General features: G+C 57.4%; 4 protein-coding genes across 4 annotated transcripts; 2 read left to right on the top strand and 2 right to left on the bottom strand.

Annotated features, from left to right (window-relative positions):
* Positions 1 to 309: 309 nt before the first annotated feature.
* Positions 310 to 2,351, bottom strand: J4E87_010712 (uncharacterized protein; the record flags this gene model as incomplete). The annotated part of the gene is made up of 2 exons (XM_049382283.1): positions 310 to 447; positions 519 to 2,351. The coding sequence occupies 2 exons, from the start codon at positions 2,349 to 2,351 to the stop codon at positions 310 to 312; spliced, it is 1,971 nt and encodes a 656-aa protein (XP_049228008.1).
* A 479-nt stretch (positions 2,352 to 2,830) lies between these two features.
* Positions 2,831 to 4,119, bottom strand: RPT4 (26S proteasome subunit rpt4; the record flags this gene model as incomplete). The annotated part of the gene is made up of 3 exons (XM_049382282.1): positions 2,831 to 2,951; positions 2,998 to 3,841; positions 3,894 to 4,119. 3 exons carry the CDS (start codon positions 4,117 to 4,119, stop codon positions 2,831 to 2,833), a joined length of 1,191 nt encoding a protein of 396 aa, XP_049228007.1.
* A 332-nt stretch (positions 4,120 to 4,451) lies between these two features.
* J4E87_010710 (uncharacterized protein) lies at positions 4,452 to 6,227 on the top strand (the record flags this gene model as incomplete). Its single annotated transcript, XM_049382281.1, has 1 exon — positions 4,452 to 6,227. The coding sequence occupies one exon, from the start codon at positions 4,452 to 4,454 to the stop codon at positions 6,225 to 6,227; it is 1,776 nt and encodes a 591-aa protein (XP_049228006.1).
* Positions 6,228 to 7,133: 906 nt separating this feature from the next.
* J4E87_010709 (uncharacterized protein) lies at positions 7,134 to 9,825 on the top strand (the record flags this gene model as incomplete). The annotated part of the gene is made up of 2 exons (XM_049382280.1): positions 7,134 to 9,149; positions 9,247 to 9,825. The coding sequence occupies 2 exons, from the start codon at positions 7,134 to 7,136 to the stop codon at positions 9,823 to 9,825; spliced, it is 2,595 nt and encodes an 864-aa protein (XP_049228005.1).
* Positions 9,826 to 11,139: the final 1,314 nt, after the last annotated feature.

The raw sequence follows: 11,139 nt of genomic DNA, 5'->3' as shown, positions 1-11,139 counted from the left end.
ACAGTGCTTGCATTGGTTGTGGGCTGGCCTTTGAAGCAATAGAACGTGTATCGAGACTTGCACGAATTATTAGTAGCTGGGGAATAACAAGAAGTGGTCAGTGTATCGAACTTGCAGACCATGCAGCAGACATGAAATGTGACACCTGCAGTCTGAATTCCCTGTTTACCATCATACGCGCAACCTCAGGTAGTGCCAGTAGATACCGGAGCTTTGCAAATGTTCAGCCCACATGACCATCCAAGCTAATGTACAAGCATGACGTTGCTCCACGCAATGAGCTCGGGCGTCCGTCTCGAGACCGCGTTTTCAAGAAATGGAAATGCTTATGATCTTAATATCCTCCTCCGGCTTCTCTTTGTATACTTTGGTATTCTCGATTTTGTGAATAACATCCATCCCAGCAATCGCTCGTCCGAAGATGGTATGCTTGTTGTCAAGCCAGGGCTGCATACATGTCACAGTCAGCGCACCGCCTCATCGTGAAACTGAAAGTAAACGAGAAGACAAGGACTTACCGTCTTTTCGGTGGTAATGAAGAATTGACTTCCATTCGAATTTGGGCCGGCATTCGCCATGCTCACTGTGTAGGCTTTGTCGTGTCTCAAGTTGGAGAACTCATCTGCAAACTCCTTGCCCCAAATACTCTCTCCACCAGTGCCGTCACCAAGTGGGTCACCAGTCTGTATCATGAATTTGCGGATCACGCGGTGGAATATGACGTTGTTGTAGTAGTTGTTGCGCGCGTGTGTGACGAAGTTTTCCACGGCCTTGGGAGCGGCGTCCGGGAAGAGACGGATGGTAATATCGCCGTAGGTGGTGTGGAGAGTAGCTGTAGTGCCTGTTGCGGCGAGTGCTTTGTCGTCTCTTTGTTTGCTGGAGGCAGCAACGCGAGGCTTTTCGTTCTGCACATCACGGGTCGACTTGGTAGCGCTGGCATCGTTAGTGTACATGTAGAAACGGACCTTGCCAGAACCTGTAGTGACGAGCATGGCATCTCTGGCCTCGGCTTCCTGTAGTAACGGGTTCTCGCTCGCTGCCATTTCGACAGTGACAACACCCTTTTTCTCTGGTTGCCCTTGGTAGAGGCACAGCCATAGCGGTCTGATGGATTCTTCCTGGCCGTACAGCTTCACGAGCTTGTTGGTCAGTGTGTTGATCACTTTGACGCCGTACATGCTGCCGTACAGGATGAAATTGCTTGTCTCATCAAATGTCACATTCATGCGACACCTCGCCATAGGCTGGTCGAGCTCTCTTTCGATGGCTAGGCGTCGACCAAACTCCATGTCTTCCAGATGCTGGACAGCGGTACCAGCCTGTTGCATGCTGGTGATGGTCTCGATTGATTCGTCGTACGTGCGATGAAGTTTGCCGGTGGCAAAGTCGAAGACGCGGACCTTGCGATCCGGGAATGAAAGCGTCGCAAACTGCTTCCCCGTGGGAGATATGGTAAGCGACGAGGGCACACTTTTTGACTTCTTGAAGTCGAACAGACTGGTAGAGCTCTTCAGCCTCCAAACATTGTCTGGCTTCTCAAAGTTTCCATTGGGCCTCCAGTATTCCACCATACCACCTTGATCGACGCTCACAACACAGTCGAATTCACTATTGTATGCCATTAGGTTCACTGACGCCCTGTGAACGCTCCTGAGCATGTGTAACGGCTCTGGATTCTCCCCTCTGCCATCGTAAATGCGGATCCAACTGTCTTCTTCGGAGCTGACGGCCAGTTGAGGAAAGCTTGCGCCTCGGCCGTGCAGCCAGCAAACCGCTCTAGGCGTGTACTCGACGCTCAGCATGGCCAGCAGATCGAAGGTGACGACATCGAAGATCTTGATTGTCTTGTCCGAGCCGGAGGTAGCAAAGCTACGGCCGTCGGCGCTCACGTTGACAGACTTGATCTCGCCGGTATGCGCCCTGAATTCTTTGACAAACTCTACGCCGCCAAAGTCCTTTTTCCAGAACTTGACCACGCCGTCGACAGAGCTCGTTATGAGGAAGTCGGTGTGGGGGGTAAAGGTGGTAAAGCACAATTGCTCGCGGTGCATTAGCGATTTGGAGTAGCGGGTCGCGCCGGGCAGCGCAGCGACGTAAAGCTTCTCGTAGGGCAGTTTGCGCTTTTTTCGCTTCGGCGCTGAAGACGGAAGGGCGGGACCAAAGTCATCGTCGGAGGAGGAAGTATCGTCTGGGGAGGTTGTTAGGAACTTGACGCGCAACGGATGCACAAGGGACATACCGTCGTCCAGAGCCTGCACAGGAGCTTTCTTTGCAGAGACGGCGCTGTCAGCCTCCATTTCGGTACGCGAGCGCTTTGCCTTGCTCGGCGACTGAGACCCGTCCATTTCCATCATGGGCATGCAATTGAGACCGCCGGGGTGGTGCGGGTTGGTTGTCGCAGGCCCAAGCTTGGGATGATCGAATGATGCCGCGTCTAAACGCGTGACGTTGCACTATCACACGCGCTTGTCGGACAGTCGGAGAGTTTTGCGGGATACGTCAGGTACGCTAGCACGCCGTTCACGGGTATCCATGCATTGTGATTACGCCTCAGCAGAATACTGTTGTCATGTTCGCAGACGGTGTGGAAAGCCCACCCATTGCTTTCTTTTCTCTTGTTTCAATTTCAAGTGCTATCATAACGCAAGGGCATCGCCTGCTCTTCTGGCGCTGTGCGAGGAAATGTATGTACGCATTGGACTCATCACGAATCGGATAAACAGAGTGGGGCAGACGAATCATTGCTCCAGCCTCTTTCTATGATGCTATCGTACATGATGCCCATGGCTAATCTTCACATCATCATTACCATCCAAGCGTAGGTGCTGGCTCATAGCTTCTGGTAGTCCAGCTTGCCCTCTAGCTTCTTCGACTCGGCCATCTTCCGCACTGCCTTGTTGAAATCGTCCTGGTTGATCGAGTCTCGGTAGTCTTTGATGGCGAAGAGGCCGCTGCGATGTGTTAGCCATGTCACAGTTACACGGAAGAGACACTTACGCCTCGGTGACAACGTTGCGAAGGTCGGCACCGTTCATGCCATCGCTCATCTTCACAATGCTCTCGAAGTCGATCTCGCCATCCGTCACTACGCTGCCAGAGTGAATTTTCAGAATCTCGAGACGGCCCACTTCGTTGGGTAGGGGGATTTCGAGTTTGCGGTCAAGACGCCCGGCGCGAAGCAGAGCGGGGTCGAGCGTGTCGGGTCGGTTCGTCGCCATGATGATCTTGGTCTGCCCTAGGTAGTCGAAGCCGTCGAGCTGGTTCAGCAGCTCCATGAGGGTTCGCTGAATCTCACGGTCTGCCGACGTTCCCTCGGAGAAGCGACGACCGCCAATAGCATCAATCTCGTCCATGAAGATGATGCAGGGCTCGTGCTCCTTTGCGTACCCAAACATCTCACGGATGAGACGCGCCGATTCTCCGATGTATTTGTCGACAATGGCAGAGCTGACGACCTTGAGGAAGTTTGTCTCGAGACTGCTCGCCACGGCGCGTGCCAGGAGTGTCTTGCCCGTGCCTGGCGGTCCGTAGAGTAGCACTCCCTTTGGCGGTTTGATGCCTACCCGCAGAAACAGCTCGGGGTTCTTCAACGGCAGTTCGATGACCTCGCGTAGCTCCCTAATCTGCTCGTTCAGGCCGCCGATGCCGCCGAAGCTGACCTGCCCTGGGTCTTCGAGCGACATGTTGTAGACGAGCGGGTCGACTTCGCGGGGAAGCATGCGCATGATGGTGAGTGTCGTCATATCGAGGGCCACGCGTGTGCCTTGCTTGAGCTTGGCCTTGTCGACCTTGGACCGGCATCCGACGACGTAACGGGGCCCCGAGGATGCCTTGACAATGACTGCGGCGACGTTAGTGTGGCGTCTTTTGGCAGGATGCACACGTGCACGTACATCGCTCCTCGTCCAACTGCTTCAGCACCTCTCCTATTATCTGGCCGACGCTCTGCAGCGCCTTGATGTTGTCTTCGGATACGTCGAAGTCGTGCTGCAGGCCCTTGATGTCCAGTCGCAGCGCCTTGAGCTTGGCCTCCCATTCTCTAGACTCGAGCAGCTTGGACTTGTAGGCCTCGAGAGCGTGCTCGCGCTCCTGGTCGCCGCTTCCGCTCATGGTGGACATGTGCGGCGGCGTGGGTGACGTTGCGGAGGAGCGGCGGCGTGTGGAGGCGGAGGTGATGGCACGCGTGAGGGCGGCGGGCGGTACTTTAAGGCAGCCGAGTTTGCTGCAGAGTCAAGACGGCGTGAATGTGTGCGCAGCCAGCGAAAGGGTCTATCCGCGTTGGGTGGAGTGAGTGTCGGAATGGGAGACGTCGGTGGTGATGGCCACGGCGATGGCCTTGGTGTTGTCCATGTATGTGAGCGAGCTTGGACCAAGACGCCATTTCCGCGGCGAAAGTTAGCCTTCGAAAAAAGTTGGCCGATCAAATTCCTGCAACCACACCCGCAACCGCAATGTCGTCGTCCTTCTTCACCGCGCCGGCCTCACAGCGCAAACGCAAGCGCAGCGAAGCCACCGCCGGCGCCCCCAAACGACGCACCACAGACGCGCATGCTCGCCGCATGCAGCGCGAGGAGTCCATCAGCGGCAGCGACACATCCGAGGGCGACGGCGCACCCACGTTCGACGGCGGCGACGATGCAGACAGCGGCGCTAGCTCTTCGGAAGACGAGCACGAGACGGCGGCGGACAAGCGCCTCAGGCTGGCCGAGCGCTATCTCGACAACATCCGCAACGAGGTCGAGGAGGACGTGGGCTTCGACGCCGAGCAGATCGACAAGGACCTGATCGCCGAGCGACTCAAGGAAGATGTTGCGGAGGGCAAGGGCAGGATATACCGGTCCATCGCTGCTGAGCTTGGGTTTGAATATGCATCACACGCCACGGCCTACTCAGGGCTGCAAAAAGCCACCACCGGATGCGCTGTCAAGCTGCCGCATGCCTGGACCATCAGCAAGGATCTCGTCGTCGAGAAGTGGGCAATTGCAGACCCGAAATCGTATGCGCCCGACCCCAACCGACCGTCCAACCTGACGCCGCGCACCACTCCCAAGAGGCTTCTGTGGCGCAAGGGAAACAAGAACAAAAAGGGCGACCGCGCCTTTCTGGGTCACACGGGCGAGATTGTGTCTATAGCCATCTCCGACTCGGGAAAGTACCTGGCCACGGGCGATGTGCATGCGCGTCTGGTCATCTGGGACGCCGACACCCTCACGCCCCGACACCTCTTTACTCGCCATCGAGATGCCGTTCTCTCACTGTCCTTCCGGAGGGGCACCGAGCAGTTCTTCTCCGGCGGCGCAGACCGAGCAGTCATTGTCTGGAGTGCGCCTGAATCTGCGTACATTGAGACACTGGTCGGACACCAGGACGCCGTCATTGGTGTCGCAGGCGGGTTGGAGATGAACCAAGAGACATGCGTCAGTGTAGGCGCCCGCGATCGCACTGCGCGCCTGTGGAGGGTCGTCGAGGAAAACCAGCTCGTCTTCCACGGAGGCGGTACAGCCAGGCAAAAGGGCTTGGACAAGCTGCGCAAAGGCCGATTTGGCAAGACTGTTGACGGAGACGACAAACAGGATCAAGACGTCGGCGCCAGCCTCGACGACGATGCGCCCATGGCATATGCCGAAGGCTCCATCGATTGCGTCGGCCTTCTCGACGCCGGCTTGTTTGTCACAGCATCGGACAATGGAGCCTTGTCGTTGTGGTCTGTCAACCGGAAGAAGCCCCTTTTTACATATCCACTTACCCATGGCCGCGATCCACCGCTCTCGCCCGAGCAAATGTCAGCCAACGACGACGCCGCAACATCGACAAAGCCCGGTCCGCGGCTACCGCGCTACGTGACTGCACTTGCTACCGTTCCCTTTGCCGACTTGATCCTCACAGCGAGCTGGGACGGCTGGATACGCGCCTGGAGGATTACAGCCGACAAGAAGAGCATTGAGCCCGCGGGCAAGATAGGACGTGTGCCGATTGCGGAAGACGAGTCCATGGTCAATGGCAGCTCTAGGGACGATGCTATTCTCATACGAGGCATTGTGAATGGTCTTGCAGTTCAGGAGAGAGGAGACAGAGGCAAGGATGGGCTGTGCGTGGTGGCTGCCGTGGGCAAGGAGCCCAGGTTAGCCAGATGGATGTCTGCAAAGGCCAAGAACGGCATTCACGTCTTCGAGGTACCGAGAAGAAGCCTGGCAAACGGCACAACTGAGGGCGAGGAGGAGGGTTAGGAAGCATAGGCGAGAAGTCACTTGCATTGCGAGGCGTTTGTGGATGCATATTAGATACCAATTCTCATGACGCATTTAGTGACGACTTCTGGTCGCCTTCTTACACTGGGTGCAGCGAGACTCGGTCTCACAGATGGCTAGGGTATGCGTGATGAATGGCTCTGAGCTTGCTGTCTTGACGTTGGGTGTCGTGACGGTGGGCGGGAACTCGTTGCACGCCAGGCCCACAGCCTAGGCCAAGTCGACTGCCGCACCGGTGACGTTGGTGTCGAAGAAGCAAGCAGTGGGCGCTACACGTGGCCGTCGGCATGAGTGCATTTGAGTCGGGCAGCCAGGCGGTCAGTGAGGCTGCTGAGCTGGACACGTAGCCGCCTAGACGAGGCGTGGATAACTCGCAGCAGTGCGAGGCGGGTTGGGTGAGGTTAAGAGGCAGATGGCCGTCGTCGTCGTCGGACTCCAGCTGCGTCTGCCCACGGCTACATCCACGGCCCGTCGCCAGACCATGCACGCGTCGGCACACAGCTTTGCCCGACATCTGCATCAGAGTTGGAGAGTTGGGGCAGCATCGCCTTTTCCGTGTTGGCCAGGTGGACGCGCTAGCACAACGGCAGCGGCCCAACCCAACTGCAGTGCTGGACTCGCTTCACCCGCTCAGCCGCCCAGCGCTCTTTGCTCTCCTGCCCGCCCCAAGACAGCGACTGTCCCGCACGACCGCCGTCTGCCGGTCGCACCCAGTGTGTGTCGTTGCTGTAACTGTACAGACTGTTGTAGTGCAGCGCTTCTGGCCCTCGCGCCCGCACTTCGCAGCCCCTCGACTGCTCCACCTTGGCCGTTGCATTGCATCCCATCCCCTCCCCTCCCCTCCCATCCATCCCATCGCCCGCACCCCGCCGCCCGGACAAGGTCATGCCGTTAGTCCTAGCCCATCTGCCCCACGGTCGCGCCCTGCCCCAGGCTGCGTCGCGCCGCTATCATGTCAAGGGCGACACTAACGTGGCCATCAGACTCCGGAAGGGAATCACTGTCAACAACCACACGGGCGCCTTCGAAGACGACGACGACGACTTCACCGACGACGACTCGGCCGGCATCCAGGTAGTCTCGGCCAGCGAGGACGAGTACAGCACCTCGGACGCGACCGACGAAGACGCCGAGGAGGAGCAGAGCGACGACGACATCCCAGAGGACGACACAGACGACAACGAAGAGGACGAGGGCTCGTGGGACTACATCGACGAGATCAACCCTTCCGACTCTGCCTCGCGCCCTCGCCTTGTCCACCGTCAGCCTGCGCCGCACCACGCGATCCCCCCACCTGCTGTAGCCCCCCCGCGAGCACCTCGACCCAAGCCCTCGCACCGCGACCGAGCCTCTTCGCGCCACGCAGCCCCCGTACCAGACCCTCCCTCGCGCCTCCCGAGCCACAGTCGCAGCCGCAGCCGCAGCAAGCTGGAGCGCGCACGCAGGCCGCGGCGGCCAAGGCCCCAATCCGTCCACCACCAGGACCCTCTCGACGGCGAGGATGACGACGACGACTACCCATACGCCCCGTCGGCCCGCCCTGGCCACCCTCCCGGCCATCCCAGTGCTGGCTGGGGCCACATTCCCCAGCATGCCCCCAACGGCTACGCCCCAAGCTTGATGTCGGATCCACGCTTCCCATATGCCTTCCCCGGCGGCGGCACCCAGTCGCCTGCGGGCCAGCTGGTTCCGTTTGGCCACGACACACACGCCGCCTATGCTCAGAATCCCTTTGCGCCCAATGGACAGAATCCCTTTACCCAGGGCCCCCCTTCGGCTGCAGATCCGCGAGCCGGCTACTTTCCCGAATACCAGGACTCGCGCCATCAGGACTCGCGTCCGCCACGCAGAGGCCATCGCAACTCCATGCCGCCAGCGCCCCCGGGGGACATGATGCCTTATTCGCCAATGGGCTACTACCCACCATACGGCGCCCCACCGTATGGCATGCCGCCTCACATGTATCCGCCTTATGGACATGCACAGCATCCCTCCCCTCCGCCGCAGCACCCTCCCTCGAAGCGCCCTACCCCGAAGCCCCAGCCCGAAGAAGAACACCATCCGCCCGCCGCGCCTGCTCCACCCCCACCACCCCCACAACCCCAGCCCCCTCAAACTCCGGCTATGCAGATGCAGCTCCAGCCAATGCAGCAGCCAATGCAACAGCCAATGCAGCAACAACAGATGCAGCAGCAACTCATGCAGCAGCCCATGCACCAGCAGCTCATGCAACAGATGCACCCCATGGCCATGATGCCTCCGCCACCGCCTCAACAATCTCCGCAACCCGACCCAAAAGAAGAGGGCATGCTCTCTAAGCTTGAGAAGCTCTTGCTAGGCAAAGAGGAGGAAGAGAGAAAGGCAGCCGAGAAGGCGAGAAGAGACGCCGAGCTGGCCAAATTTGATCGCCTTGAGAACCTGCTCATCTCTCAGCAAGAAGCCAAAATAGAGAAGGAGAAGGCAAAGAAAGAGGCGGCTGAGAAGGCTGCACAGGAAGCTGCCGAGGCAAAGAAGAGGGGCGACGAGGATAAGCTCGCCAAGCTCGAGAGCCTTATCCTTGCCCAGAAAGACGAGCAACTCAAGCGTGAGGCGGCCGCGGACGCGGCTCGTGCAGCCGAGAAGGCAGCCGCAGATGCAGAGGCCACCAAGATTGCCGAAGAGAAGAAAGCCGCTGCGGAAAAGGCAAAGTCACTGCTCGAAGCAGCGCAAAAGGCACGCGAGGAGGCCGAGAAGAAGGCGGCCGCGGAAGCCGAAGAGACCAAGAAGGCCCATGAGAAGGCTTTGGCAGAGGCAAAGGCTGCTGCAGATGAGCTTGAAAAGGGAAAGAAGGCCGCGGAAGAAGAAGCTGCGAAGCTGAAGCCCTCCGATGCTCCAAAGGCCCCGATCAAGTTCAAGGACGCCGTTGGCCGCAAGTTTAGCTTTCCGTGGGAACTATGCAAGACTTGGAAGGCATGTCCCACCAACAACGAGTTCAAGTCCAATGCTAACATTCTATCAGGGTATGGAAGAATTGATCAAACAAGCTTTCCTGCATGTCGATGTGATTGGTCCTCATGTGCATGAAGGCCACTACGACCTCGTCGGACCTGATGGCGAGATCATCCTGCCCCAGGTTTGGGAAACCATGATTCAACCCGACTGGGCCATCACCATGCACATGTGGCCAATGCCTGAGCCTCCACCACCTCCGCCCGAGCCGCCTAAGGAGGCATTTCCTCCGCCACCGCCCCCTCCACCGGATGCTCAAATGTTCATGTCAAGCCATCTTCCACTTAAGGGAAAGGGCAAGAGGGACAAGAGCCGGAAGCGAGAATCTCTGTCACATGCACACATTGTGCAACTCCCACCTCCTCCAGTCGGCTTGCCTGCGGGAGCAATGGCTCCTCCACCACCACCACCGCCACCTCCTGGGCATTCTGCTGGCGGTCCGCTACCACCCCCACCTGCAGTTGTTGTCATGCCTAGCGGTAGTGGCAGCTCTGGGAGTTCTTCCCGCAAGAAGCCCGCCCCATCACCGTTCTTCAGATGGGCTGCTGGTACCACCGCTCGCAAGGATTCTGTCAAGAAGAAGAAGTAAGATTGAAACACATGGAAACAAAGCAGTTGCAATTGCAGCGGTGGTATATTGCGATCGATCCCACGGCACACCCTGTGTTGTGTTCCTCGTTCGCGCCTTGTTTGTCATCGTGTACATGCGCTTGGCTGGTCTTACGTCTCTTAGCCATTTCCTCCGTGCTTCCTTCGCTCAGCTATGCACATGCTGTGGCAGCGTCAGGAACAGCGTGTTTTTGCTTTGCAAATTATTGTATGTGGACTTGGGACTGTTTGTTTATGATTGTGCAGAAAAGCTCAGATATACCATGGTCGTTTAGCGTTGTACATTTCGTATTGCGTATCGCTTTGGCTTCTGGAATACGCCTTCTGCTTCGGCGTTGTGCTCAAGTTTGATTCGTCCTTTTGCAATCGCAAACGAACGCACGGACGACGGACTGGTGATTTTGATTATCGCGTGCTGGGACTGATGAAAGGTGACGAGAATATGAGAAATGGATCTATACAAACGAAAGCGCATGTTCTCGCTCCCATTGCACCGTGACCGGGAATATACGCTTGAAATAACAGCAACATCACAACGTTGCCCAGATAGGCGTATTGAATAATGTCGAACTAATATATAGCCGCCCGGAAAGTCCACCAGATCGCTTTCAAAGCTGCTCTTCGCAACCCCGCTCATTCCGATCTCCTAGTTTTGGAAGAATTTCTAGCAACAGACGCAAAGGTATACATGGTCATGACACCAGAGCGGAGCTCCAAAATGTTCATAGCCATGAAGTCGGCTATGAACATGTTGGTTGTGATGGGGAAAGTCCTGGAGCACCAGATACAAGGAGTCAAGAAAGACAAGCCAGGACTTGCGGAGAGAAGGAGCAAGTGGGACCAGGACCGCAAAACGCAGAGTGGAGGAGAGAAGCAGAGGCCAGACAACCGAAGGCGATGACGAGAGGTTTGGATTTGGAACGGTGTAGCGTGGCGAAGGGCAGGACACGTGAAGACTGCAGTCCACTAACGGGGGTGTGAGGCAACGCAGGCTGTTCTATTTCCAGCATTCCAGAAGCATGTATCACGCATCTAGGTAGGTAGCATCGGCGACCAAATCTTGGAACCGACAGGTAGCCAGAAAAAGCTTGTTTGCTTAATTACTTCTGCCCGGTATTGTTTCTGCGGGGTACCTTACCGTACCAAGCTTCCGGAAGGCAGGCTCCGCCCCTGAGCTACCAGTCGTGCGCGACACTTCTACCACATTCCGGGCACACCTTTACGCTCGAGCAACATGTTTTTTCCCGATTCTGCGTCTCCACTCGTGTTTCTTGTCGCGAGAATCGTTTCTGCA

Source organism: Alternaria ethzedia (genome assembly GCF_023757985.1).
Source record: "Alternaria ethzedia strain BMP 0044 chromosome Unknown scaffold_54, whole genome shotgun sequence".
Classification (NCBI taxonomy): domain Eukaryota; kingdom Fungi; phylum Ascomycota; class Dothideomycetes; order Pleosporales; family Pleosporaceae; genus Alternaria; species Alternaria ethzedia.
The sequence above is the reverse complement of the archived record's forward strand: the minus strand, read 5'-3'. Positions and strand labels throughout refer to the sequence as shown.